Source organism: Mesoplodon densirostris, chromosome 3 (genome assembly GCF_025265405.1).
Source record: "Mesoplodon densirostris isolate mMesDen1 chromosome 3, mMesDen1 primary haplotype, whole genome shotgun sequence".
NCBI lineage: Eukaryota > Metazoa > Chordata > Mammalia > Artiodactyla > Ziphiidae > Mesoplodon > Mesoplodon densirostris.
In genome coordinates, this window is record NC_082663.1 from 119,166,762 (window position 1) to 119,194,148 (window position 27,387).

At 58.1% G+C, this 27,387-nt stretch overlaps 1 protein-coding gene across 2 annotated transcripts in view; it reads left to right on the plus strand.

The window, feature by feature from the left end:
- CXXC5 (CXXC finger protein 5) overlaps positions 1-23,279 on the plus strand; it is a 34,545-nt gene extending 11,266 nt beyond the window's left edge. For both annotated transcript variants that reach the window (XM_060093435.1, XM_060093437.1), the window contains exons 2-3: positions 19,595-20,673; positions 22,231-23,279. In XM_060093435.1, coding sequence (XP_059949418.1) covers positions 19,756-20,673; positions 22,231-22,275 — 963 coding nt within the window. In that variant the 5' untranslated portion in view covers positions 19,595-19,755 and the 3' untranslated portion in view covers positions 22,276-23,279. The remainder of the gene's footprint in view (positions 1-19,594; positions 20,674-22,230) is intronic.
- The last annotated feature ends 4,108 nt before the right edge of the window (positions 23,280-27,387 follow it).

A 27,387-nucleotide genomic window follows, 5' to 3' on the forward strand; every position in this document is an offset into this window, starting at 1 on the left:
GAGCCCCCGGGGGAAGGCAGGGGAGGAGGCGCAGCGGGCTCAGAACAGCGGGTGCCCGCGCAGCCAAGTATTTGCGCGAGCTGTCAGAGACAGACAGGCATGTGGGGAATTTGGTGCGTGTGGGGCTGGGGGAAGCAGCCGGGTGGGCAGGCAGGCAGGAGGAGGGAAGCTGGGGCTGCTTCCCCCGGCTGTTGAACCCTGCAGAGACCACCGTTCTCCCCAGCCCAGGCCAGAAGGTGCATCCGGCACCTTCTTCCTGCCTGTATCAGTAGAGTGGGAGGAGTGGGACCGGGACCGCGGCTGATGATGGTGCTGACACTGGGGAAGGGGTGCCCTGTTGAGGGCCGGAGCCTGGGAGAGGCTGTCTGGTGGAGTGTGGAGCCAGGCAGGAATCCGGGTTGTGCCCAACTGTGGCCTGCAGGAAACAGCAGCTGTCATGCTCCTGCGTCTCCCCCCACCCCAAGCCTGGCACGACTTGTTTCCTGGCCAGGGTCCGGCTGAGGCAGGTCGGAGGAGCCTGGTATTGCCCAGCCTGGGGAAGGAATAGGTAGGGTGAAGGGGGCCCTGTTTATAAGCCTAAAGGTACTTGGGTGCTGGGGAGGGCTCCCCCAGGCATTCTTTTGCTGAAGCAGGCTGGAGTCATTTTGAAGGAGGAGACCTCAGCCCCTACCTCCCTGGACAAAGACCTCAATTTAGTCACCTTTGTCTTCTCTCCGATAGTTCCTGTTAGGCAGGTCAGGGGCCTAGAGCTGAGTAATACTTGATGTTTCCTAGCTGAGAGCCCAGAGAGGGGCATACACTGGCCCAGGGTCACACAGGGGGCTCCCCGGCTTTCTCCCTACCCTCATGAGGGTGGGGTCAATGGGAAGAGGTGAACATTGGGGGTTGCTAGGGTGGGGTCTATATTTAGTCAGTCCTGCAGAGCCAGGGGGCCCCTGGGAGCAGCTGTTGGTGGGGGGGCAGACAGAGGCCTAGAGCTGCATTTAGTCTGGACAGAAATATCCTCCCCCCACCCACCCACCCACCGGCTGGGCGGCCAGGCTGCGGGCTTGTCCCCTGAGGGGCAGCTTGCCTGGGCCTGGCGGCCGGCAGGACAGCAAGATGACCCGATAGGCTTTTCCCAGCTCAGGTTTCGATGAAACAGGAACCGGAGCCGTAGCCTGGGCTGTGGGGGCCAGGGCTGCCTCCCCCCACTTCTCCCCTTCTCCCCATGATGCAGCCTCCCCTTCTCAGAGGCCTGGGGAAGCAGCAGGTTATTTATCAAGCTGGCCTCCCTGCCGCGTCTGCCCGAGCTTCCCCGCCCCTTCCCTTGCGCTGGCGGCCATGAGCCCAGCAGAGCAGGGTGAGCTAGGCGGGCTGGCGGCAGGCTGAGCTCAGGAGACGTGAGTCACCCGGCACCCCCGGGGGCGCACGCTAGGGACAGACGGTCACTCAGCACACGTCGTTCCACACAACCCAGCACACACGGCTGACCCCCACGGGCACGGCCCAGTCACATTCACAGTGCACACTCCAGAAGCACGCTCTCTGTCACACTCACGGCCCCAGCCTCTGGCGCACACGCACACTGGCACACGCAGAGGCGAATGGGTAAACAGAGTCACACGTGGGCGTGCTGGGCCCCTGGGACACGGCTCCAATAAGGCAGTTGTATGTCTGCTCCATCCTGTCACGGCCTCAGGCCATCGTCCTCCGGCCACAGTTCACCCAGATGGTGCGGAGAGTTGGGCCAGGGGCGCTGACCGCACCAAGCCTGGCACGCACACGCGCGCTCTCAGCGTGGTTGAGCCTCCATTCACTCAAAGGCCCCGTATAGGCTCACACAAAAGAGGCCCAGCCCTCGGCCATGTAGAGTCAGCTGAATTCTACAAGGTGGGCACGGGAAGGGAGGCGTTTTCCCACCCCTCAGCCTGGCTCTCTGGGGGAGGAGGCCCAAGTCTCAGGCGTGGAAGTGTTAAGCCCACTTGCCCTCCAGTATGAGGATCTTTGGTCCAGGCAGAGCCGGTTGGGGGTCGATGGGGGAGGGATGCAGAGGAGCTAGGAAGAGGAAAGGCTGGAGAAGGAAAGCCGTGGAGAATCGATTTTCCTGGGAGCGCCAAGTGGCCAGCTGCTCCCCCCACTCAGGGAGCTGGGTCCTTGGGAGATTGGGGGTGCCAGAGACTGGGGAGGAACGAGCCTCCCTTGATCTAGGGGCTGCGCCTCAGGAGTCTGTCAGCTCACACTGCCTGCTCACCCTGGCACCCACTTTCCTCTGTCCTCTTGGTTCCCAAGCCCCTCGTCATCCCCTCCTGCCCTGCAGCCAGCACCCTGAGACTTAGAATTTGGAGTTAGCCCCTGGTTCTTAGTCCCTGGCCTGCAAAATGGATACAGAGCTGGCCTGAGTACAAGGAAGGGCTGGGCTGCTGCATAGAGGGATGTCCTCAGGGAGCCTCCATGTTTCTGCTGCCTGTTGGGGCTGGTGCCTGCCTTCCCTGGAGTGAGCAGAACTGGGGGCACACCCATTTTTCATACACTGAAAAGTATATCATTTTTCAGATGAGAGAATTGAGTCTGATGGGGGTGGCTTCATGGTCATTGAGGGCTTTGGACACAGTCACCTAACACTCAGACTGCAGATCATTCTGGGCCCACAGGATTGAGACAGCCTAGCAGAGGTCAAGGGGCAGGTGAACTCGGGCCCATGTTGGCTCCCATCTCCTGGCCACATAGGTCTCCCCCATAAAGGCCTGGACAGTGACTGGGGAGAAGAGAGGGGCCTAGGCACCCTGAAGAAAACAAACAGCAGTGGCCAGTCAGGAGGACAATGTCTCCTGAGCCATTGACTTGAGTTGGACAGGCCTGGGCTCCACACCTGGCTTGGTTACTTGGAGCTTGATTACTGCCTGCTGTGTAAATCATGGCCCAGTGCGCCAACCTCTCTGACCTCACTTTTGCCACCTATAAAATGGGTATGACCCTTATCTCTGTGTCTTAAAACTGCAAGAGCTGAAGTAGGTGGTGGGCTGTGGTTCTCACCACGTAACAGTTGGATCTCCAGGTGAGTCCAGCCCTCCCCTCCACCTGTCTGCTCCACCAAAGCTGGCATTTTTCTGGGTGTAGTACCCCACGACAAGGACTCCTTGATTAGAATGTCTTGGATTTACCCTTTTCTAGGACTGTTCTTAGATGACAATGCTGGGGTGTGGGAGTGGAGAGGCTGGGCTTGGGGCCACAGAGAGGGGGAGGGTTGGGAATAGATTGGACCTGGGGCAGAGGAACCTGGGGTCCTTGGGTGGACATTCCTGGGGGCTTCACAGTATGGGTGGAAACAGAGAGCCAACCATGGTTCCAAGACTTTTTCTATCCCCTAACCCCCAACAGGTAGCAAGGCCACAAGTTAGACTCAAGTGGGGACTTCCAGGTGGCAAATGTGGCCTTTGCAGGGTGGTGAGGGGCTTAGTATACACCCGTGGAAGGGCTATTGGGACTGTGGGAGTTTGAAGAAGTGCTGACATAGAGCAGGCAGGGCTGGGGGGCCAGGGAGGTAGGAGGAAAGGTTGGCAGGAAGTAGAGGTGGGTTATTCCTGTGGCCAGCAAAGGACAGCTGAGTGCTGCCCTCTTTGTAGCCTTCAGACCCCTACCGTGTGCTCACCTCCCCCCGTGTTCCTGCAGGTAAGAGGACAGGGCAGGGAATGTTCTGTTTCAGGCTGGGGAAACTGAGGCATGAGGGATTGGCTCAGACTCAAAGGCAAACGGTGGCAGAACTGGGACTGCAACCTGGATTCCCCAGCACTCCTGGCTTGAGCTGTCCTTGACACTCATTCTCGTGTTGGCTCATGATGACAGTAAAAATAACAACACAGCTCTCACTTATTGAGCGCCTGTGCATGCTGGCCCCACACTGAGAACCTCATATATATCCTCTCTAGGACCCTGGTGGGGGTGGGGCTGTCATGGTGGGCATTTCACAGATCAGGGAATGGGCTCAGCAAGATCAAGCCACTTGTCTGAGGTCACCTAGCTGGAGACTGCAGAGTGGGAGAGGAACCCTGACCCCAAGCCCCACTTGGACCCTTTCATGGCCTGAACCTGTGCCTCTGGGGGACTCCTGCCCATCTCCCATAATCCACATGATGAGTCGTGTTCCTAGTTGGGCCATCCCCTTCCCCTCTGTTATCTTGGACCCAAGAACCTTGGGACTGGGCTTCCCTGGTGGGGCAGTGGTTGAGAGTCCGCCTGCCTATGCAGGGGACGGGGGTTCGTGCCCCGGTCCGGGAAGATCCCACATGCCACAGAGCAGCTGGGCCCGTGAGCCATGGCTGCTGAGCCTGCACGTCCAGAGCCTGTGCTCCGCAACGGGAGAGGCCACAACAGTGAGAGGCCCACGTACCGCAAAAAAAAAAAAAAAAAAAAAAAAAAAGAACCTTGGGACTGCTGACCCCTTAAGCCTGGGGAGGGTGAGCCCTGTCGCCCTTGTCTTCTGCAGACATGATTCAGTGGGAGTGGGGTAGGAGTCAGGGCATGCCCCAGGGAGCAGATTGATGCTCCTTAGGGTTGCAGGGATCTCCTTGCAGACAAGTTCTGGGAAGGTCAGTTGTTAGTCTTGTGAGAGCTGCGTAGGGGCCTGGTCAGCGTCACACACCTCTCCCATCCCCACCCCCCACCTTCCTGGGGACTCTTTTCCTCTCTCTGGGGAGCCCTGCAGGGAGTAGTTAAGAAAGTGCCCTTGAGCTGGAGCTATCTTCCTCTTCTGTACACAGGGGCCACAGTGACACCCCCCACTGCCCCAATCAGTGTGCTGGTTAGCTAAAGAGAGCACCAGGCACAGCGTGGCCCTGGGTCAGGGCTCACTAAAGGTCACTGAGTCGGGTTTATATTGCTGGAAGTTGGTGCTGGCCTTAGACGAGGGGCAGAAAGTCTGGGTTTGGGGCCCTGCGCTGTTTGGCAAGTTACTTCCCCTTTCTGGTCTCAGTTTCTGCATCTGTAAAATGACTGAGAGTCTGCCCTGCACATTCTCTGAGGTGGAGGTAAGTCACAGTCAGACAGACGCACTCACAGGCCCTGCAACCGCAACTGGTCACCAGGTCCCCTAGGCTCAGGGCTCCTGCAGACCTCATGTCAGCATGGGATCCAGGGGGAGCAAGGTGGGCTCTAGAGATGGGCCAACTTGGATTTTAGTCTCACCATCAACAACTTGGGTGAGTTTACTTTAACTCAGCGCTGAGCCTCAGTGTTCTCATCTGTGAAATGGGAAGGCCATGGTGCCTACCTCTTTTGGCTGCTGGGAGAATAAAACAAGATGGTGTGGACAGAGCACCTGGCACAGACTCGATCCATGGTGACCTACCACACCCACCAGCTGTCCTCTTGGTTGCTGCACCACCACCGCGCCCCCCCCCCCCACCCCCCGTCTTGGTCTCAGGGCTTCTGGGAAGGAGACAGTGCCAGTCTGCTGGCTCAGCCGGCTTGGCCACTGACCTTCAGAGCACCCAGGCTGTCAAGGCCACCTGACTGCCTGTCGGGCGGGTGAGGGGAGCGCCAGCCAGCTCCTCGCCTGACGCTACCCGCCCCTGCTCCCACTCTCCTCTCCTCTCTGCGCCTGTGTGTGAGCTAATTAATCTCAACCCCTTTGGGAAATTAGAACGCCGCAGTCGCGGCCTCCTCAGCCTTGCAGTGCCAGTGCTGCTACTGGGCCCTGCCAAGACCCACTGTGGTTTGGGGGCACAGGGTGGGGGGTGGGGGCAGCAGGATGGGCTGGGCAGGCATGGGTGTCCCTGAGCCCTCCACCTCCTGGCTGGGGGGCTCTGGCTTCTCGGCCTCCTCCCCTCTCATTCAGCATCCATAAGGAGGCCAGACAATCACCCTGCCAGGATGAAACCCAACCCCCAGTGCCTCTCTGACCTCTTCCTGGGGCTAGTATGGTCACCCCCTAGTATGGTCATGTTCCATCTCATTGCGGGGTCTTCTTGCCTGCCCAGCTCAGGCTGATGGAGACAGATGTAATTATGGAATTTTGCTTGGGAAATTAATTTGAAAAAGTTAATTAATTGGTGGTTCCAGAGGTGACAGGCTCCACGCCCAGCTGGTCCTACTGACGTCAGTGCTGACCCGCCTGGGACGTGCAGCTTCCTGGGCAGGCTGGGGAGGGAGACCCCGGTGACCTGGCTGGGCAGACCAGTGTCCTGGCCCAGAGGGGACACCTGGGAAGGGTGTGTCACCTGGACCTGCTAAGCTGAACTCTGGACTCTGAACTCAGCTACTTGTGTGTTCACCAGGCCATTGTCAAGCTTCTACTATACACTGACCAGAGTGTCTCAAGTGCCCCTAGCCAACATAGACTACTGAGTGTTCTGTCCAGTTCTTCTGAATCCCTTTTCTCAAGGAAAACCTCTAAACCTATTCCCAAAGTATTTTCCATAGAGCTCAAGGGACATTATTGGGCCCATTGTACAGATGAAGCAACTGAGGCTCAGAGGGTGTGACAAGGCATTCAGCCATATTCTCCAGCAGGATGTAGTGGGTGTATAAAAGTTAGGCTTCTTCCCAAGGGATGAACACTTCCACAGGCAGCCCCCTCCCAAGTGTGTGTGATAGGAGCCTTAAAGTTGACTGTACCCCAAAGAGAGGGCCAGAGAACATGGCCAACCCCTTCCTCCTTGGCATCATTGTGCCGCCTCCTTCCCCTTCCTCAGACATTTGTGGTACCCTGTATGTGCATATGGGGACTTCTGCCACCACCCCACCCAATCCTCAGGATGACCCAGCTGGGCTGAGGCAGAAGGTCCCATACCCTGGGGTTCCCTGGGTTATGTAGGGAACCCTACTGCAGGGCCCGGACCACAACAACCTGACCAGGTTCTAGTGTCTGGACGAGTGTGGACTCTGTTACAGTCTTTGTCTAGACTGAGGATAGGCTGGGGCTGGGGCAAGAGGTAGCCAGGCCTGGGACAGGTCAGGGATATGACCTGTAGGAGGCCGGCAAGGTGAGGCACATGGGCTTTCAAGAGGTTTGGGTCTGGGTTCCCCTAAGCTGTGTGGCCTTGAGTAAGTGCCTTAGCTGCTCAGAGCCTCATTTTCTTCATCTGGGAAACAGGTGTGATCATATATGCCACGCAGAGGGCTGTGGTGAGGCACAGGGAGGTATAACCACTTGAAGCATCTGACTTTGGCACCAGACTGTTTCACTACCTGGTGAGGCCGGATGGGTGGGAGAGCAGGGAGCCAATGGAACTGTGCAGGTGCCAGAGCCTGAGAAGGCCAAGATTTTGGAGGGGAATCTGGTGCACGTGGTTGGGACTGGAGCTGGAGGACACAGGAAGAGGTGATATTTGTGAAGCACCCAAGAGCCAACAGCTATCGGCCCAGAGCCCTGGGGCCTCTAGGGGGAGTCCATACAGCATCTACTCTTGCATTTGTTCAGTGCATTTCCTTACCTCCAGGATGTCCCCAGGGACCAAGTGGGCCCTGCAGTTAATTGTGTAGGCCTCACCTCTCATAGTTGTTCAGAATAAAAGTGACTGTCGTGGGCAGGCTGAGCTGGGCATTTTTGCATCCCATAGCCCTCTGATGTAGTCTGTAGTTCTGGGTTTCTTCAAGGTCTGACCTCTAGCCTAGGGTTTAAATGTACCACACCCATTCCCTGAGCATCCTGTGTGGGCTGGGTATGGGCTTAAAGGGGAGAAACTTCCTCTGCCCACCTTACCTCCAAGAAGCTCCCAGCAGGCGACTGGCTAAGCGTTCGGAGTTCTCTGCACAGACTCTTATTAAACCCTTCTCTGTGTGTGTCCATCCATGTGCCCCTAGACTGGGAGCTTCCTGAGGGTGGGGTCCATGACATCTCTCTGATCCCATACCCAGCACAGAGTTAGCACTGGGTGGGGGTCATAGGGCTCCTGCTTTCCTATTTGACAGCTGGGCCAATTGACGCCCTGTGAGGACATTGCTCAGCCTTGTGAGGGGCAGAGCTAACCTGGCCCAGATGGGTGTGGGGTCTTCTGCAGGCTTCCTTGGGACCTGCAGCTCCTAACTCACCTGGCAGGCAGTGTTCCCAGTGACCAGCCTTGAGCCCCAGGCTCCTGAGACCTTGGGGAGTGAGGAGTTCTGGCATCAGAGGGTCAGAGAAGAGACCTTAATCTCTCCAAGCCTCAGTTTCTTTATCTGTAAAATGGGGATCCTGGTACCTCTTCCTGGTCGTGCTTGGGGGGCGTAGGATGGGTGGTTAAAAGAGACGTTCTTAGCTTCATGTCCAAAACTTTGTGAGAACTCCTTCTTAAGTGTTCACCATCTTTATTATTACTATTGACACTGTTATTTTGTTATCATTACATTATTATTCACCCTCCCAGGGCCCCAGCAGCTGCGGTGGCTCTGGGCCTGGATGCAGAGCTCTGGTCTACAGAGAAGTTGCAGTTCCTAATTAGTCAGTGCCCCAAGGAGAGGGCCTGGGTTTTTTTTGTTGTTGGAGGATCCCACCTGCCCAAGGCTTCCCCAGGCCCTATCATCAACTGGGCTAAGGCTGCAGCCCCCTCTCCAGCCTCAGGTAGGGGGCCTGGCTCCCAGCAAAAGCCTCCCCAAATTTCCCCTGCCACTTTCTCTGCCTCCCAGACCTCCAGGGCCATGAATCATTTATGAGGCAAAAATGAAACCAATTAAGAGCAAACTTTGAAAGCCTCTAATTGCTGCGCCTGGTGGCACCGAGGAATGAGGGAAGCCAGGCCTGTTCGGTGCGGAATCTCCTCCGCCCGGGCCTTCCCAGGCCGCCTGTCCCACCGCGTCCCAGGGCGCCGCGGCCTCCCGGCTCCCCGCCGCCTCCCGGCCGCGGACGTGCCTGCGCGTCTCCGGCTTCTGCTTCTGCGTCTGCCGCCCCGGCGCCCGCCCAGGTCCCTGGCCGACTAATTAGGGCCGGCTCCCCTCCCCGCGCCGCCCGCCGCCCGCTCCAGGCCGGAGGTTATGGCTGCTGTTCCTGCCGTCCTGGGGCCTGTGCCCCAGACCTGGCTGCCTTTCCCGTGGCGGGAGCCAGCCCTGCTGGCCTAGCTTAACCCAGACGAGCCCAGGGCACCGTGTCCCTGAACTGGGAAGCTGGGGCTCCCCGCGCCCGCATCCTGGGGTCCCGGCGTGGATAGGCGCTGGGAGGTGCTGGGTCACCTGGCTTGAACAGTTCCGTTCAGTCTCCGGGAGAGATCTGTGCGTCCCAGCGGGAGTGGAAGGGGCTGGGGGATGACTGATGAGATAGGGAAGCTGGAGGGATACAGGGGAAGGGATGGGGATGGGGATGGGGATGGGGTTGAGTTCCTGAGCTGTTGCATTGGTGAAGCAGGACCCGACTCTTCTTCTCAGCGTTGCCACAAACACAATAAGCTTATACAGATTCCTTAGCCTCAGTTTCCCCATCTGTCCACTATCAGGACAGGCCAGTTTTCTCTTGGATTTGTAATTTGAGGAGCTGGGCTTTACATGTCCCCCGCCCGCCCTCTTGGGGACTGCTGACGGGGTGGAGGTAGGGGTCTGGAGCATGGACCCAGCAGGGCCTGCCTCACTGCCAGGAGCCTTGGGCACTGGTGACCAGCCTGCTCACTGTGCTGAGGGCCAGGCAGGCCCTGGGCACTCAGCGCACGTCGTTTGCTGAAACCGAATTTCTGTGCTTGTGTTTTTCCATAATTATATTAGCAGGTGGGATTTTTCCTCGGGGAAGCGGTGGGAGGGGGAGCGCCATGGCAGTGTCCCCACCCGCTCTGAGCGCGAGCTCACACTCCGCTCTGCCCGCCCGCCTGCCGTAATGATTTTTTAATTATGCAGCCAGTGCTCAGAATTGCTAATCCGCCTCCAGCCCAGCATCCCCTCCAGCAGCTCATACCCAAAGCCCCTCACTGGTGTCCCCAGAGTGGTGGTGTCCAAGCCCGAGCCCATCACTGTGCCCGGGAGCACCACCATGGTGTGAGAAAGGGGAGGCCACAGGGCCACCTCTCCTCCATCTGCAAGTGACAGAACTTGCTGGTGCGGGGCGCTGTGGCTTTCTTCGCACCCTGCCACCCCTGGCCCCAGCATGGCTCGCTCCCACCAGCACAGCTGTGGCTCTGGAAGGGCGCAGGGGAGTGATCTGTGACCCCAAGGACACGTGCACCCAAGTACGAGCTTCGTCTCCGTCACACCCACACTCACACTTGGCTTCTCTTGCACATACACCCTCAGCCTCATAGCTACACAAGCACAGTAGCATGCTCTGTGTGTCTCTCACACACATAGCCGCACCTGAGGGCCAGGGTGCCCACAGGAGACCCCAGTTGCCGCCTCCTGTGCCCTGCAGCGGCCCTGCCCCCACTCTCTTGCCTCCATACCCCCACCCCACCCCCTGCCTGACTGGGTTGCACCCTGAGGTCTCCCTGCTCCCCCCTGGTGGGGCTGCTGCCTGTGGCTGGGGCCTGCCTGAACCTCCGTGGGCCCAGCCTGGGGGAGGTGGCGGGTTGGGGGGGCTGTTCGGCGGCGGCTCCTCTCCAGGCGCCCAGCTGTGGCATCTGTCAAGGTCAGATAGCGACTCCGGAACCAGCCGGCTCGGCCCCATGGCCCCTCTCGCCTCATTATTTTTGTGTTCCGGGGCTGCAGCGCCACCTCCCTCCCTCCTCCTCAGCCTCCCTCCTCCTCAGCCTCCCGCCACTTGCCTGCCTCCCCCACGCCTCTGCAGGGAGGGCCTGCGGCCTGGGGGCTTTTGTTTTCCAGTTTTTTCCACGCTCAGGCCAGGCAGATGCTGGGCAGAGCTGTCGGGTCTTGAACGGCAGACAAGGCAGGTGCCTCCCTCGGGGCTGGGACAGGTTCTTGGCCAGTGGAACCCTGGGTTCGTTTCTCAGGGGGACAAACTGAACCTGGGCGGAGCCCAGCCTCCACCACAGCCCAGGCGTACCAGTGGGCAACTTCCTGTTTCCACAGGGGCCCCAGCACCTGGCGTCAGTTCCTGTCTGCACCATCCCCATGCCAGGTGGGCCCCAGACTCACATCCCAGAACCCTTCAGAGGCCCTGAGACAACTCACAGTGAGCGCTTGCACGCCTGCACACACACGCACACGCTCACAGGCCAGAAGAACCCACAAACATCCAGCCACCACGTAAACCACTCTACTTGGACACACGCACACTCGGTCATACGCGTACGTCCACAGATGCAGATAGCCACATTCCACTCGTACACACAGGGGAGTCACACAAAGACCTCCACCTCCACTGGTATATAAGCCCCATGTGTACATCAGTGCTCACACCCACAGAGTGACAGCTGAGACTGTACACACACGCACACACTCTCGTGCATGTAGCGTGCACAGGTTTCTGACACACCTCCCAGGTGGACACACACAGATATACTTGTCCCTAGTGCTGCTTTCACCATACACACTCCAATCCGAGTGTGCTCCTTGGGGCCTGGTGTTCCTTGAGCAGTTACAACACCCAAGGCGCTTTTGTCCCCTGAGATGCTGAAGTGAGCTTGAGGCTTCCCCTCTGATGCACCCTGTGTGTCCAGGGAGCCCCTGGAAAGTAGGAAATGGTGGTTGACAGATGGGCCACCCTACCCACCTGGCCGGCCTCCATGGACGTCCACCATCTTGGGCACAAGAGCACTGAGATGGAGTGGAATGGGAGGGTTCTGGGTGGGTCAAGATGGGCTTGGTGGCGCTGGCTGGGAGGTCGGGCTCAGGGGAGTCTCTCAGGCTCTGTCTCTGGGTCCCTCTGCCCACCTCCAGCCCCTGATTAGGGTGTGTAAGTGTTGGGGGAAGGAGATGTGGACAGACTAAAGGCCCCCCGGGGTCTCTGGGGTAACCCTGGCCGTCACTCACTTCCTCCTCCAGCTGCAGACTGCTGTGACCGCCCCTGAGAGGGGGAGGTAGCTGGAGGTTTAGCAGTGGTGGGGCCGCCCACCCCCCAGGAAACTCAAAACCCTGGGCCAGCCGCGGGTGGCGGGTTGGGGCCGGCACAAAGAGGGCCTCTGTGCAGGCCGGCTGGGCTGCCCGCAGGATTCTGGGGGAGGAGCAGGAGCCGGTTTCCGTCCCATTCTGCTTCCTGCGGAGGCCGCCGGAATGCCCGGAGCTCTGGCCCAGCCTGGCCCGTCCGGCCCACCCTCAGCCCCTTCCCCTGTCTTCCTGGGCCCTAGGGTACAGCTGCAGACTTCTCTGCAACAGCATCCTGACGTGTTTTGCCCAGAGCCTGAGAACCCCCACCCCAGGAGGACCCTTGAGAAACCTAGAGGGTTCCCCTAGGCTGAGAGCTGAACTGGACCTCACCCTCCAGCCAAAACATGCCTCAGAGCCCTTGGCCGGTGTTGGAGAGCCAGGCCCTGGAGTCATAGAGACCTGGTTTCAAATCCTGACTCTGCCGTTTATTGACCTTGTGACCTTAGGCAGGTGAGCCTCATCTGTAAATGGGGCTAATACTAGTTAGCAAGTTACAGAGAGAATTCAGGGAGAAAATGCCTGTGAAATGCTTAGCACAATACCTGGCAGAGAGTGAGTGCTCATTATAAGGGTCTGCTATTATCGTGTCCTCTGGGAAGATAGGAAAGGGAGGGGTCTGAATGCTCACCCCAATAAGCCTCACATCATCTGCGGCTTGGTCCCAACCCTATGGCCTGCTCAAAACCCTTCTCTCCAGGCCTCAGTTTCCCCATCTGAAAATCGCATCAAGAGCCAGTTCTGGCCTCTGGGATGGGGATGGGAAGGTGTTCACTCTCCGGAGTCTTTTTTCTGTATCTCTCTGCCTCCTTCCGCATGGCCCACTCTGGGCTCATGGCTCCTGCAGTTTGGGGTTAGGAGCAAGAACCATTCTTCTCCATTTTACAGTTGGAAACTGAGGCTCAGTGTGGGGCAGGGTGTCAAAGTCAACAGGAAGGGACAGGATGGAGCCACAAACCTGGGCCTGCAGACTCAGTCCCCTGGCCAGTCCTATGGATATGTGCTCTGTCCCCACCAATTCCTTGGCCCACATATCTCTGAGCTGGCTTTCCCTGGCTTGTCCTGTGGCGAGGCCCACCTGGAGGGAGGTCCTAAGTAAGTGTGTGGACTCTGATCCCGGGCTAGTGTCAGCTCAGACATCTCCACTTTAGGAAACCTTAGTCTAAGATCCAGGAGCTCCCAAACAGGGAGGCCATCATTTTCTCCAGATCATAATTGCTTATTACACTGCCTGTTCTAAATGGGGCAATCATAGTACTTCCTTCAGCAAGTGGGTATGAGGATTCGATGAGACAAGCCATGTCCATTGTCTGGCACATAGGAAGGTCTCCATACATGTTAGCTCTTATCCTCATGGTGCCATGTTACAGATGGGGAAACTGGCTCAGAGGCCATATGCCACACTCACACAGCAAGGAGGGCCCTCTGGGTCCTTTGACTCTTCCAGAGAAGGAACCTGGCCCAAAGGAGGTACCTGCTGAGGCAGGCCTTGTCTTTATCAGTGGTGTCCCAGGACCCTTGTCTCGTTCCCCAGAGCCCCAGGTCAGGGAATACCTCCTGCCCGGGACCTCTGTGTTTTTTGTCCATGAAATGGGTTGATCCCCTTCTCCAGCTCCTTTTGGGAGCTCTGTAAGGGCTAACAGAGCCCCCTATACTCCTGGGTTTTCTCAGCATCATGTTTCAGTTCTCAGGCAAGGGGGTTGAGCCTGCCTTGAGAAGAGGGGCATAAAAGGCCAGGGGGTATGGAGTCAGGGAAATAGGACTGCAGCCCTCACCCCCATTCTGTCCTTGGCAGTTGGTCTTGGGGTGTTAGTCTTAGGGAGGCCCTAGTGGTATTGAGGGCGTGTCCCACTCCAGGCCATCTGCTGGGTGCTAACAGTGGTCAGTGTGTCCTTGTATGTGTGTGTCCATCCATAGCTGGATATGTGCCCTGTGCTCTCCAGCGGGGCCTGCATTTCTCCTGGCCTCCAAGACCAGTGTCCCCATGCGTGTCTCCCTGGGCCTGAGTAGGGCTTTTTTTTCCCTCTGGAAACTCCCCAGGCTGAATCATGGAAATCAGAGATGGAAACCCCCACCACACACACCCAATTGCTCAGCTCAGTTCAACCACCGTAGCCTGTGGTCTGCCCTCCTTGCCACCACTGGCCTGCCCACCATCAGTCAGTCTGTCCATCTTGCCTCCGTTGGAGACCAAGGACACCAGCCCATCAAGGTGGCTGGAGGGGCGTGAAGGGGTGTAGCAGGGATGTCAGGAGTGGGCACGGAAGTGTGGGGAAGGGTGCGATGAGCCAGGGTGTGTGAGTCTGCAACCCGGGCCTACCTAGACGATGGCGGGCTCTGCTGGGCCAGTGCCTGGGGTCCTGAAGGCCCTGATGAAATGCCACCTCTTCCAGGAAGCCTTCCTTCAGCAGGCAGGACGGCTGGGAGGCCATTCCAGCCAGCAGAGGAGTAGGGGAGGGATGGTGCCTTGTGCAAACTCTGCCCTTGGTATTGGTGATAGTTGCGCAATTCTGTAAATTTACTAAAAACCATTGAATTGTACAAAATGGGTGAATTTTATAGTAAGTAAAAACTGTACCTCAGCAAATCTGTTAAAAAAAAATCCTGCCCTTGGGCTTCCCTGGTGGCGCAGTGGTTGAGAGTCCGCCTGCCGATGCAGGGGACGCGGGTTCGTGCCCCGGTCTGGGAGGATCCCACATGCCGCGGAGCGGCTGGGCCCGTGAGCCATGGCCGCTGAGCCTGCGCGTCCAGAGCCTGTGTTCCGCAATGGGAGAGGCCACAACAGTGAGAGGCCCTAGTACCGCAAAAAAAAAAAAAAAAAAAAAAAAAAAATCCTGCCCTTGACCTCAAGCCCCACCCCGTTGGGACCCTGCCAACCTCATAGCCACACCTCGCACCCACTTCCCCATTTCTTAGGAACCCTTGCAGGTTCGTGTCTCCTTTGGTAACCTCTCCTTATCCTTAACTCACAGGCTAAGCAGCCCCTTCCTCCAGAAAGGTCCCCTTGCCCCACTCGGTCCCCTTCCCGCTCTCTCTTTGCACATCAGTTCATGTGACCATCAGCCCAGCTCCTGCGTACCCCTCCAGAGCAGTGCCGGTCTGTATCCTGCACTGTCTCCCCAGGACCACAGGGCATGGGGCCGCTATCGGGTAGGTGGTGCAGGCTGTGTGCAACTGAACATCTAGAACGTCTCACTGTGGCCACCTGTGTGCATGTCTCCGTGCAGACAGCACCATCCCACCCCACAGTGCCCGCCTGTCCTGCCCCCCTCCTCCATTGCTGTGTGGCCTGAAGGGCTCAGGACAGAGCCCCGCTGGGGATGAATCCTGGCTCCCCTGGCACTGAGGGTGGAGTGAGAGCTCTGCCACCACCTCTGGTGACCTCACTGCCAGCTTGCATTATGATGTCACTGGCCCAGCATTCCAGGTTCCTGCTTGGGTATCTCCAAGCCCCCCAGGTGGGGACACTCCTCTGGGGTCTGTAACAGCTCATCCCCCTGACCATGTAAAGGTGACGGGCATGGTAACAACCCTGGGGGGCTGGGGGCAGCCTCGGGGTAGCTGGGTCACCTTTCCCTGGCAGAACAAAGGCAGTCACAGAGCAGGGTGACTAACACTTGGGCTCTGGGTTCAAGTTCTAGCCCTACTGGGCACCGGCTGTTTGACCTTGGCCTGACAGCTTGAACCTCCCTGAGCCTCAGTTTCCTCATCTAAAGCATAAGAGTACGGGGCCTGGGACACAGTAGGTGCTCAATAAATGCTAGCAGATAGGGTCGGTTAGTTAAGGGAGCCTGAGAGTCACTTGGTGAGAGCTGGTTAGGGAGGGACGGTGTCCCATGTCTTTTGGGGCTGGCCGGGGCCTGGGGGTAGAGGCAGAGGCGGCTCCACTGTCAGGAGAGGGGCCCCAGCTTTGACTGTCCCTCACTTCCCAGCTCAGCCAAGTGAGCTCCAGCCCGTAGGAGGTGGGGCCCACAGCCTGGCCCTGAGACCAGGAACCCACTGACCCCCAGCCCTCCTTCCTTTCTCCTCCCAGCGTTTGGGCCAGAGTGGGCTGGGGCTCGAGACAAGCTGGGTCTCATCTGGCCTCCCCTGACCTCTGCCTCTCCTGTAGGCATGCCCACCTGCCTTCTCTTGGTCCCCAGGTCCTTGCATCTGGGACTGTCTCCTCAGGGCTCTGTTTCCATGTCTCTCAGATCCTCTAGTCTCTGAGCTGGGCCAGGTACCCTTCGTCTCTGAGCCCAGTTGCCTCAGTCTGTGTTCCCTATGATGCTCTGTCCTCTAACCTTGACCCTTTGCCCTGTCCTCTCTCAGTCCCTTTGTCTGACCCACCCCTCGAGTTCTCTTGTCTCGTGATCCTCTGTCCCCACCACCTGTCTCTATTCTTCTGGCCCCGTGTCCCCCTCTGCCCCCCAGCGCTCTATGCCTGGGTTCCCCCCCTCACCCCCGCCCCCTGGGCTCTGTCCCCGCCCGTCAGCCCCTGGTCCCAGCTCCCGGCCGGCCCGGCTCCTGCATGGACAAAGGGGTCCTTTGTGGGCTGACCGCGGCTGGCGGGGCGGCGGGGCGCTGGCTCCGCATTACTGATGAAACGGAGCCCTTTGTTGTCCCTCCTCAGGCGCAGTATTTCTTTTTGGGGGCTGGATGCGTTCCTGGCAGGGCCGATGATGGATGCGCCCGCCGCCACCCGCCTGCCCGCCAGCTTTCCCTCCCGCTCATTCCCGCTCCGCTTCAACGCAACCCCAGCTCCTCCCCTGCCGCCTGGGCACTGCCAGGCCCTTCCTGGCCTGGGAGGGGGTTGCTGCGTGCCCTGCAGTAGAGGCCGGGGCCTGGGAGAAGGTCTTCTCTTATGTCCTCCCCTTCCATGAGCAGGGCACGTGAGCCCTGTGGTCAGTGGTCCACTGGGACCAGGGCATCAGCTTTTCCCAGGGTCTGAAGGAGATGAGCCAGGTACGGGGACAGATCTGGAACAGGCTTGGTTGGGGACCAGGCTTTGGGGACTAGACGTTGGTATCTGTCCACCCTGGGGTTTGAGTTGCCCTGTGTGCCAGTCCCCCTCGTGTACCCCCCACCTTAACTTTCTGAGGCTGACACACCAGTGTTCTGCCTGCAGCACCTGTTCAATGACATATCACGTCCTCTGGGCCCGAAGTCAGCATGTCCCAGGACCTGGGGTGGGGTGGGGTGGGTGGGAGTTGGGGGTGGCTGGGGGGAGTTGTCCCTGAGGAAGGACAGAAAAATGAAAGCTCAGAGAGATTCAAAGAGGAGTCCAGAGATGAACAGAACATGAGATTAGGTCCCCACCAAGAGAGACTCGGGATGGAGACAGAAGCAGAGAGACTTAGCCAGAGTGCCAGCCCTGAAAGCAGGCCTGGCTGTGTCTGTGTCAGAGGGAGCTGACTTCTAATTGACCTGCCCGCCCCACACGCAGAGCCAGATCCTGGAGCTGGGAGGAGGGAGGGAGAGCAGCGTTAATGCAGCTATCGATTTCTGCCACCAGCCAGCAGGCCGCAGAGGCGGGGGACACACAGAGGGGCTAGGGCTCAGACTGCTTCCCTCCCCACATCTCCAGCCCGCGGGCGTCTGCCTTCTTCTGTCTTCTCCCCTCAGCCTGTGTCTGGGGCTCCTGGGGCTGTGGTCCAGGGCAGAGCAGCTGAGCTCGATGGTCATGGGCTAGGTGACTTGGCATGACAGTCTCTGACCCTGATCTCACTGGCCCTTGTCCCCAACACCTAGCCAGGGTCAGGGTCACTGATGCCTGGAGGGGTACTGATCTCTGAGGACAGGGGCCCAACAGCCAGCCTGGGCTTGGCTCTTAGGAGGTAGAACGGAGCACAGCAATCCTGGGGCATGTGTGACCCCCTTCCTTTTACTACGATCTGACCTCTGTGACACCCCCAGCCCAGTCTGGACACCCTGCCTGACCCTCCTGGGTTTGTCCTGGTGGAATCTGCCAGCTGGCCCAGCTCTTCCTCACCACCTATCCGCCTTCACTAGGAAGGCGCTTAGGTGGGCCAGTGCCTGCTGGGGAGAGGCAGGGAGTGGCTGGCTGGCTGCTGATGCCTGCCGTTCACCTCAGCCTGGAGACAGAGCTTTTCCCTCGCCTGCACTCACTTCTCCTCGTGGCCACTCCTTAGCAGTCCTTGGCCAGGGGCCCTGCCTGCTCGGGGCCTCGATTTCCCCTTCTGTAAGTGTACAGGGTTGGACTAGATGACCTCCCGGGCCAGGCTGAGTCCTGTGACTGGGGGATGGTGGGGTTGCCTGGGGACAAAGATGCAGTGTGTGCCGCCCCTAAGCCCAGGGCCGGACAGGCCCAGCCAGATGTGCGCCTCCCCCTTGAGTCGCCAGCTGCTCGGGGCTGGGCCCCGTCCTCCCACCCCTCTCCTGGGGGTTGCTGGGCCGTGGCAGGCAGACACTAGAGAGCCAGGGCTGATGAGGAAACTACCACTCGGCTCCATCTGGAACAGTTCCTTCTAGAGCTCCTGGCCAAGGAGCCTGGCTGCTCACATGCCTTAGTCTTGGGGCCTGAGCAGAACAGGCTCTGTCCTGGGAAGGGGCACCTCAGACACGTGGACGTGGCTGAAGAACAGGCTCCATTCCCTAGAGGGTCACACCTACTCTCTGTCCCAGCTTGGCAGCAGCCAGAGGTCCCTCGGGCCCACAGTCCTCTCTGCTCTCACTGGGACTTCCATCCAGACCCATCTGGGAGCCAGGCTGGCACATAGTAGTGAGGCCTGAGTAGAGACAAGGGTCCCGAGGTTAGAGAGAGAGGGGGAAGTGTGTGCTGATGTGTGCACAAGCCCCCCACCCCCCTGATCTTGCGGGAGAAGGCTTGTCCTCTGGTACACTGCTGCCTGCCCTCTAGCAGGAGGGTACATGCTCCTTGAAATAAGCGTTCTGCGCTCTATTTGGCAAACTCTGTTAAACAAAGTCAGTTTCCTTTACCTGCAGAACTTGCCAGGGCCTTGAGATAATTAATGTGTATTAGGAATCTCTAATGAGCATCCATGGGCAGCTTCCCATATTTTTTTTTTTTTTTTCTGTACGCGGGCCTCTCCCGTTGCGGAGCACAGGCTCCGGACGCGCAGGCTCAGCGGCCACGGCTCACGGGCCCAGCCACTCCGCGGCATGTGGGATCTTCCCGGACCGGGGCACGAACCCGCGTCCCCTGCATCGGCAGGCGGACTCTCAACCACTGCACCACCAGGGAAGCCCAGCTTCCCATACTTTTTGGTCTACATCTCCAAGCTGTTCAGAGACTGTGCCCACCCCTCTTCTCCATAGTTGGGTCAGTGAAAGATGAGGAAGCAGAGGGTAACCTCTGAGGTTAATAAAGTTTTCCTGCTCTCTCCTACCCGCAGCACAGGAAGGACTGCCTGCCTCCATAGGGTCTTCCCAGACCCTGGCAGGGCAGAGGGAGACCCAGCTGAGCCTCCACCGTGCCACTTGGTGGCTGTGTATCCATGGGCTAGTCAATTCTTCTCCCAAACCTTGTCTTCCTCACCTATGAAATAGGGTATTACTAGCCACTACCTGTGGGTTTCTTGTGAGTCTTAACTGAGGTAGTACAAATTAGAAATTCCTGTGGCTGGCACTTAATGAATGCCTAGCCAGGCTGTGGTGGTTACAGTGGTGATACAGCTGGTGGTGGAGGAGGCCCTGACCCTGTATCCTCTTGTGCCGACAGAGTGAAGACACTTGCACGTGGACGCCTGACCATGTGCCTGCGCTGAGCAGCAGAGCCCACCAGGCATCTCTGTCGTGGGCGGCAGGACCCCGGTGCTCATCTGTGGACTCCCCGCAGTTGGCAGGTTCCCCTACCAGCGGGGTCTGGGCCTCGGCCCCACCATGTCGAGCCTCGGCAGTGGCCCCCAGGACACCGGCGGTAGCAGCAGCGGCAGCAACGCCAATGGCAGCAGCGGCAGCGGCCCAAAGGCGGGAGTGGCAGACAAGAGTGCAGCGGTGGCGGCTGCTGTGCCAGCCTCAGTGGCGGATGACGCACCACCCCCTGAGCGCCGGAACAAGAGCGGCATCATCAGCGAACCCCTCAACAAGAGCCTGCGCCGCTCCCGCCCTCTCTCCCACTACTCTTCCTTTGGGGGCAGTGGGGGCAGTGGCGGTGGCAGCATGATGGGCGGGGAGTCTGCCGAAAAGGCTGCCGCGGCCGCAGCCGCTGCCTCCCTGTTGGCCAATGGGCACGACCTGGCGGCGGCCATGGCTGTGGACAAAAGCAACCCTACCTCAAAGCACAAAAGTGGTGCTGTGGCCAGCCTGCTGAGCAAGGCAGAGCGGGCCACGGAGCTGGCAGCCGAGGGACAGCTGACGCTGCAGCAGTTCGCGCAGTCCACGGAGATGCTGAAGCGCGTGGTGCAGGAGCACCTACCGCTGATGAGCGAGGCGGGCGCTGGCCTGCCCGACATGGAGGCCGTGGCGGGCGCCGAAGCCCTCAATGGCCAGTCCGACTTCCCCTACCTGGGCGCCTTTCCCATCAACCCGGGCCTCTTCATCATGACCCCGGCGGGCGTGTTCCTGGCTGAGAGCGCGCTGCACATGGCCGGCCTGGCCGAGTACCCCATGCAGGGAGAGCTGGCCTCCGCCATCAGCTCGGGCAAGAAGAAGCGGAAACGCTGCGGCATGTGTGCGCCCTGCCGGCGGCGCATCAACTGCGAGCAGTGCAGCAGTTGTAGGAACCGAAAGACTGGCCATCAGATTTGCAAATTCAGAAAATGTGAGGAACTCAAAAAGAAGCCTTCCGCTGCTCTGGAGGTAACGGCGCCTTAGAGGGAGGTGTGTGGGCTCTTGGGTCTGTCTGGCAGTCCGAACCCACCCCCGCCCGCATCCCCACCTTTCCTGCCTGGGCAAGTGTCTGGGGGATGCCCGGCCTGTCCCTGGGCTCTGGGGTCCTGGGCCAGGCTCCGCGACACCAGTTCACTGCCCAAGAGTCACAGCCACATCCTGAGATGCCCTTAGGTTGTAGTCTGCAACCTAGGCAAGCATGTAATTCCAGGCAGGGACCTGGCAGAATCCCTCCAGGCCCCGGGATTCTGAACTCCTCCTGGAGTTCTGGGTCAGGTATTGAGATTCCCACACAGGTCTTAAGTCTCTGACTTTCAGACGTGTCCTAAAGCTTCCAGTCTGTGACCTAAGATTCTGGGACTCTCCCCTGCTCCATGTGAGGGGTTCTGTCCTGTAGACTGTCTGGCTTTGAGGGATAAGTCCTTCATTTGCCCCTTCAGAGCCCAGCCTTTCCCCCAAGGCCACCCAAGGATAGAGCAGCTCCAGTGCTGACTGCTGTGCTCTGAGGCCTGGAAGACCCTAGCGCTAGGTACCTAGCTGACCGATTGGGGGTGCCTGGAGGCCCCAAGTTCAGTCTGGCTGCATAGTTGATGGCCAGGGTTCCTATGGGCTTGGGGTTAGAAGGTGGCTTGAGCCTGGGATGTGGGTAAAGCCTGTCCACTATGGGATTGGCTTTGAGAAAGCAGAAGGGTTCCCATGCTGCTTTCTCTCCACCCTCATGGCAGGGCCTGTCCCCATGCCCCCAGCCATGAGAGCCTAGCTGTGCTGCCAGGTCTGGGTACAAAAGCATCTTTTCAGCCTGCTGTCCCTGCCCTGTCCCCACCCCTCCACGAGTGGGCTTGACGCAAATGTCCAGAATGGTTGGAAAACAATAATGGCATCCCAGCCATGGCTATCCCCCCCAACTCACCCTAGCCCCAAACCTCATATCCGTTCTCCTGCCTAGAAAACACACCTGTATGCACACAAAGGCACCCGCTCTCCTCTCATGTAGAGACAGACAGATAAACACACACACACACACACACACACACACAGACACACCCTGCCCTGTACACAGTCTTATTATAGATGCAGCCTTTTAATAAACACAGCAGGCATCCTTCCTTCTCAGCACAGCTCCAAACACACTACACACTGTAGCATAGCTCAAGGCACACATCCTTGTATGCGTCCAGTGCACACGCATACACACTCATTCGACAGAAACGTGAACACAACTCCCAGATGCATCATGGCCACCTGCCGCTTGTAGCCTTTGGACCAGGGAAAGGGGTTTTGCTGTCTGGAAGGAGGGTTCCTGGGCACAGTGGCTCAGGAGGCCTCACGGTGCTCCAGACTCTCCGGTGGTCCAGCGGGTCAGGCTTCTCTGACCTGGCCAGGATGGCAGGAACTCCAAGGGGTGGCTGCTTTTACTCCATGCCCATTCCTCCGCCATGAGGCCATCCACGGGGGAACGTCTTTGCACCAGGCCCAGCCGGACCCTGACTGAACTCTCTCCTTGTTTTTGTCTCCCGCCCCCGCCAGAAGGTGATGCTTCCGACGGGAGCCGCCTTCCGGTGGTTTCAGTGACGGCGGCGGGAACCCAAAGCTGCCCTCTCCGTGCAATGTCACTGCTCGTGTGGTCTCCGGCAAGGGATTCGGGCGAAGACAAACGGATGCACCCGTCTTTAGAACCAAAAATATTCTCTCACAGATTTCATTCCTGTTTTTATATATATATTTTTTGTTGTCGTTTTAACATCTCCACGTCCCTAGTATAAAAAGAAAAAGAAAAGAAAAAAATTTAACTGCTTTTTCAGAAGAAGAACAACAACAACAAAAAGAGGTAAAGACGAATCTGTAAAGTACCGAGACTTCCTGGGCAAAGAATGGACAATCAGTTTCCTTCCTGTGTCGATGTCGATGTTGTCTGTGCAGGAGATGCAGTTTTTGTGTAGAGAATGTAAATTTTCTGTAACCTTTTGAAATCTAGTTACTAATAAGCACTACTGTAATTTAGCACAGTTTAACTCCACCCTCATTTAAACTTCCTTTGATTCTTTCCGACCATAAAATAGTGCATAGTTTGCCTGGAAAATCCACTCACGTTTATAAAGAGAATGTTGATGGCGCCGTGTCGAAGCCCCTCTGTATCCATCCACGCCTACGGAGCTGCCGCAAGGAGCTCACAGAGCGGGAGGGAGCAGCCCACCCACCCCCCGGGCCCAGGCCAGCCTCGCTGTACCCACGGTCCCCAGAATGGGACCCCCCCAACCCTAACAGTGATGATTTTGCAAAAACGAAAGTTCTGTTCGTTTATCCATTGAGATCTGGGAAGCTCATGTCTCGATATTTCTGATCCTGGCTACTTCCCTTAGAGAAAATAAGCCCTTTTTTTCTGGCCTCACTGATGGCAACAGAAGAAAGGGCTTCTTTGCGTAGCCCCCTGCCGGTGGGGGTGGGTGCCCAGGGGCCCCCGGTGGCCTGGGCCCCCTTGCCCATGGCCAGCTTCCTGCTGATGAACATGCTGTTTGTATTGTTTTAGGAAACCAGGCTGTTTTGTGAATAAAACGAATGCATGTTTGTGTCACGAAGCACCACTGGCTTCTTGCTCTCCGGTTTGGGGGCCTGGCTTGGGGGCTGTTGCTGGGCAGGGGTTGTCTGGGGCTACCTTGGGAAGGAGGAAGGATGGCCCAGGGACATTTAGAGTGGGGATCTCTTGGGAAGTGAGGCCGTCTGGATCCAGAAGGGGGGCAAGTAGGAGCAGCCCTGGCTGACGGGATGGAAATGCTCTTCATCTGGAAGTGGCCGGTACTGGGGCTTACTCACCTGCCTGATTGTACCCCCTACCTCAGGATCTGGACCTCCAGGGACCTTCACTTACCTGGGGCCACCTTCTCTGTTCACCTCAAGTCATCAGGTCCGATCAGTGCAAAGTAGCCAGCAGTACTGGCTGGGGGTGGGGACTGAGCTTCCTGTTCAGGTTCTTATTTGTTCTTCCTTGCAGGGATCTAGTAAGGTGAATCCCCAGGGATCAGTTTTAGCCCAGGTTCATGGGGACCTGGCTGTGCCTGGCACACACACACACAGTCATCCCCACGTCCCCCCTTCAGGCCTGGACGTGTCCCTGGCTTTGGCTCTTGGCCTACACACACACACCCCACCCCCGCCGAAAGATTGTTGGCACAAGGTCGTCTGGGACCTCCAAGACAACATGTCTGGGGAAGTCACCACACAGCCGCACGGTCTAGGCCAGGGCAACCTGAACAGGAAGGGGCGGCAGCTGCACGCCCCAGCCCTGGACATCACAGAGGCTGGACGTTTGCAGGATGCGGCCTCTCATCCACTTGAGCAGGTGGCGTTCTCCCCACCCAGCTGCTCTGAGCCTGGCTGACATGAAGCTAGACTTGAGGAAGGACTTCCTGACCATGTTGGGGCCTGGCTTCAGGTGGGTGAGGGCTTTTGGGATGACGAAGGGGCAACTTTTAAAGCTGAGTGGGCGGTCAGGTGGGGGAAATGTCTCTGCTTTTGTTCCTGGGAGGAAAGAAAGCAGCCATGTTGGCTGAGGGTTCTGACCCCCAGCCCCTTCCCAGGTGTCACAAGCTTCCTTAGAGCACCAGGAGCTCAGCAGCCTGGCCTGGCACAGCAGGGGCAGGCGGGGGTGGTGGGAGGCAGCTTTCAACTTCATCTCTGCCTGGGAAAAATTCCCTTTCATGTGGCTGCCTGTGATCTCTCCGGGCGGCTCTGCCAAAGGTGGGGGCGGTCCAGCGGGGAGTAGGGGGAGGTGTTGCAGCCTGGGGCACCCTCGCCCCCGCCAGCACAAGGCAAACTCCAGAACCTCTTAGGGGCGGGGAGGGTCCTCCTTGGAGGAGTGGGGGTGGGAAGCCTGGCCAGCAGGGGGCACCTGGGCAGGAGGCCCCTGCCTGCCCCCGCCTGGCTGCTGGCAGCGCACAGGCTGCAGATGGCCTGGGCCAGCCCTCATTGGCATGCCTACAGGTGTGGGGTGGACGGCTCCAGTGCCAGCCCTGAGGGGGGGATGCTGTGACTCAAGTCAGCCTGTACCCTTTAGTGTGCCAACCCACAGCCTGGCCATGGCTCCTGGGCTCACCCCCCAACACAGAGAAACCCTGAGCTTGAGGCCCCTCACTTCTTCCAGCTTTGGCCTCTTGTGCTGTGCTTTGTGGAAAGGGTGGGCCAGCCCCTCTGTCTGGAGGAGGCCCAGGTAGGGGTGGCGATAACTGAGGTTGAACACATGATGGGACCTCAGTTACCTCATCTGGGAAATGGGGACAGTGATATTCTCTCCCCTATAAAGTTGCCTGATGATGAAATGAGATCACTCTAGGGAAGGGCCTGGTTCATTGTAAGCACTCAGTCAATGGCAGCTGGCGCTGCTATTTTAAAACTTATTCACCAAAATCTCACCAAGATGTCTCCCACCTTCCGCCCAGGGTGTGCACCCTCCCTGAAGCCCCAGCCACCCCATCTCTCCACAGAATGGCCTAGCTGCTGCCCTAGCCCTGGGCCGGGCCCTGCTCTGGCATGTCTGTCTCTTACTGTTTCTTTCTTTCTTCTTCTTTTTTTTAATTAATTAATTTATTTTTGGCTGCACTGCACAGCTTGTGGGGATCTTAGTTCCCCGACCAGGGATCGATCCCAGGCCCCAGCAGTGAAAGCACTGAGTCCTAACCACTGGAGCGCCAGAGAATTCCCTATCTCTGCCTGTTTCTATCTGGTGCTCTGTCTTGACCGTCCCTGCTGGTCTCCGACTCTCTCTTCTGTGTTTCGTCACCTTTCCATGTGTCTCAGTCTCTGTGTGTCTCTTGTGTCTCTACATCACTATCTCCCTGTATCTCTCTGTGTCTTTCTGTTTCGGGCTCACTCCTGCTGCTCTCCTGTCTGACAGAGAAGTACTTAGAGGCGGGCTCCCCTGTGGAGCTGAATGTCCAATTCCCCTCCCTGGGGGTGCCCTCAGCTCCCCTATGCTACAGTTGGGAGCCTGACCTCCTGGTGACCTGGGTGTCTTCACCTCAAGCACCCCATACCCCGGCTTGCGTGGCAGTGGGTGGCTGGAGAGGCTGGGAGTGAGTGCACCTGGGGCCGTGGAGCTGGAGACAAACCCAGCCTCCATGTAGCTTTGTGTGCCTCTGTGTATGTGTGTGTGTGTGTGTGTGAGAGAGAGAGAGAGAGAGAGAGAGAGAGAGAGAGAGAGAGAGAGAGATGCTTCAAGGCCCTGACAACCACGTGAGGCCTTGTGTGGCAGCGTGGCTATGTGTGACACTGACTGTGACATTTTGAAAATGGGTCGGTGACAGTGTATGGTCGACTGATGTGAGACCTCGTGTGGCCATGGGTTAGTATGTGATGTCAGCATCCCCACACTTTGGGGTGTTCTGTGACATTGCATGTATAATCCTGTGACATTGTTCAATCCTGTAACAGACCCAGTATGATACCAGGTTGTACAGCTGAATGTGTGACACTGGATGTGTAACACTGATGCTGTATGGCATGCATGACCCCGTGACAAGACACTGGTGGCCCTCTGTGGTTTGTGATGTTGTGTCTGTGTGACCATCATGGGTGTGGCCCTGGGACTGATATCAGGGGTTCTATGTGAGTGTGTGATGCTGGCTTGTGATCATGCTGTGACCTTGTGACACTGCCTGGGTGTGTGCTTATGACATTGTGTGTCAAGATGCACCTGTGATCCCCTCAGTGATGCTGACATAATGCACCGTGGTCTTTGTCTACAGCATTTCCTGGGTCTCTGCCCTGACAGGCATGCAACTCTGGGGACAGAATGAGGGCCCTGGCAGCCCCTCTTACCCCCAGCCTGGCCCTGAGGCCCCGTCTGGGTGGGGGAGCTGGCATGGGGGCAGCAGGCACGGTTCCCACGGCCACCACGGCCCCTCTCCCAGCCCCACCACCGCCGGCTTCAGCTCCGCAGAATATCCTGGCAACCCCAGCTTCTTTGTTCTCTGTGGCCGCCAAAGGCCTCTCCCCACCCCGGCCTGCCCAGCGCTTGCCAGGCGCCCCCTCCCCCCGAAAGCAGCAGGGTTTGGCCTGACCTAGTCCCTTGCTGCCCTTATCCCCTACTCAAACTGGGACCCCTGTTTCATGCCCTGAACCTGACTCAGCACACCAGACTGGGCCTCTGACCCTATGCTATGAGCTTACTGTCATCGTTTTGTGCAGGAAGAAGGAAGCAGGACAGCTCCTGTAGTGTACTGGGTGATTGTGGGCCAGGAACTAGGCTCTCTGTATGGGTACTTCTCCTTGGCCCAAGGCTGGTTGGAGGCTGTCTTCAGTCTGGCATGGTTTCAATTTGTTGAATAAATTTGCTTCTTTGATTCCAGGAAGTCATCAGTTTAGGGATTATTATCTATTTTACAGATGAGAAACTGAAGCCCAGAGAGAGTAGGGGACATGCCCAAGTCACAGAGCAAGATGGTAAGGGGAACTGATTAGAACTCGGGCTCCTGGCTGCCAGACCCCTGCACCAGGCTGCTTTGGGAGGACCAGTTGCCTCCATGGACAGGAAAGAGGGCAGAGCCTGGGAGTCTGAGTCTAGACACATTAGTCCTCCCCTCTTCTTGGTCACCATGTGTGAAAGCCACGTTCTGCATGTATGTTTGTGTGGTGTGTGTGTGTGTGCCCTTGTGGATGACCTTGGCCAAATGCCCTTGCCTCTGTTCCCAG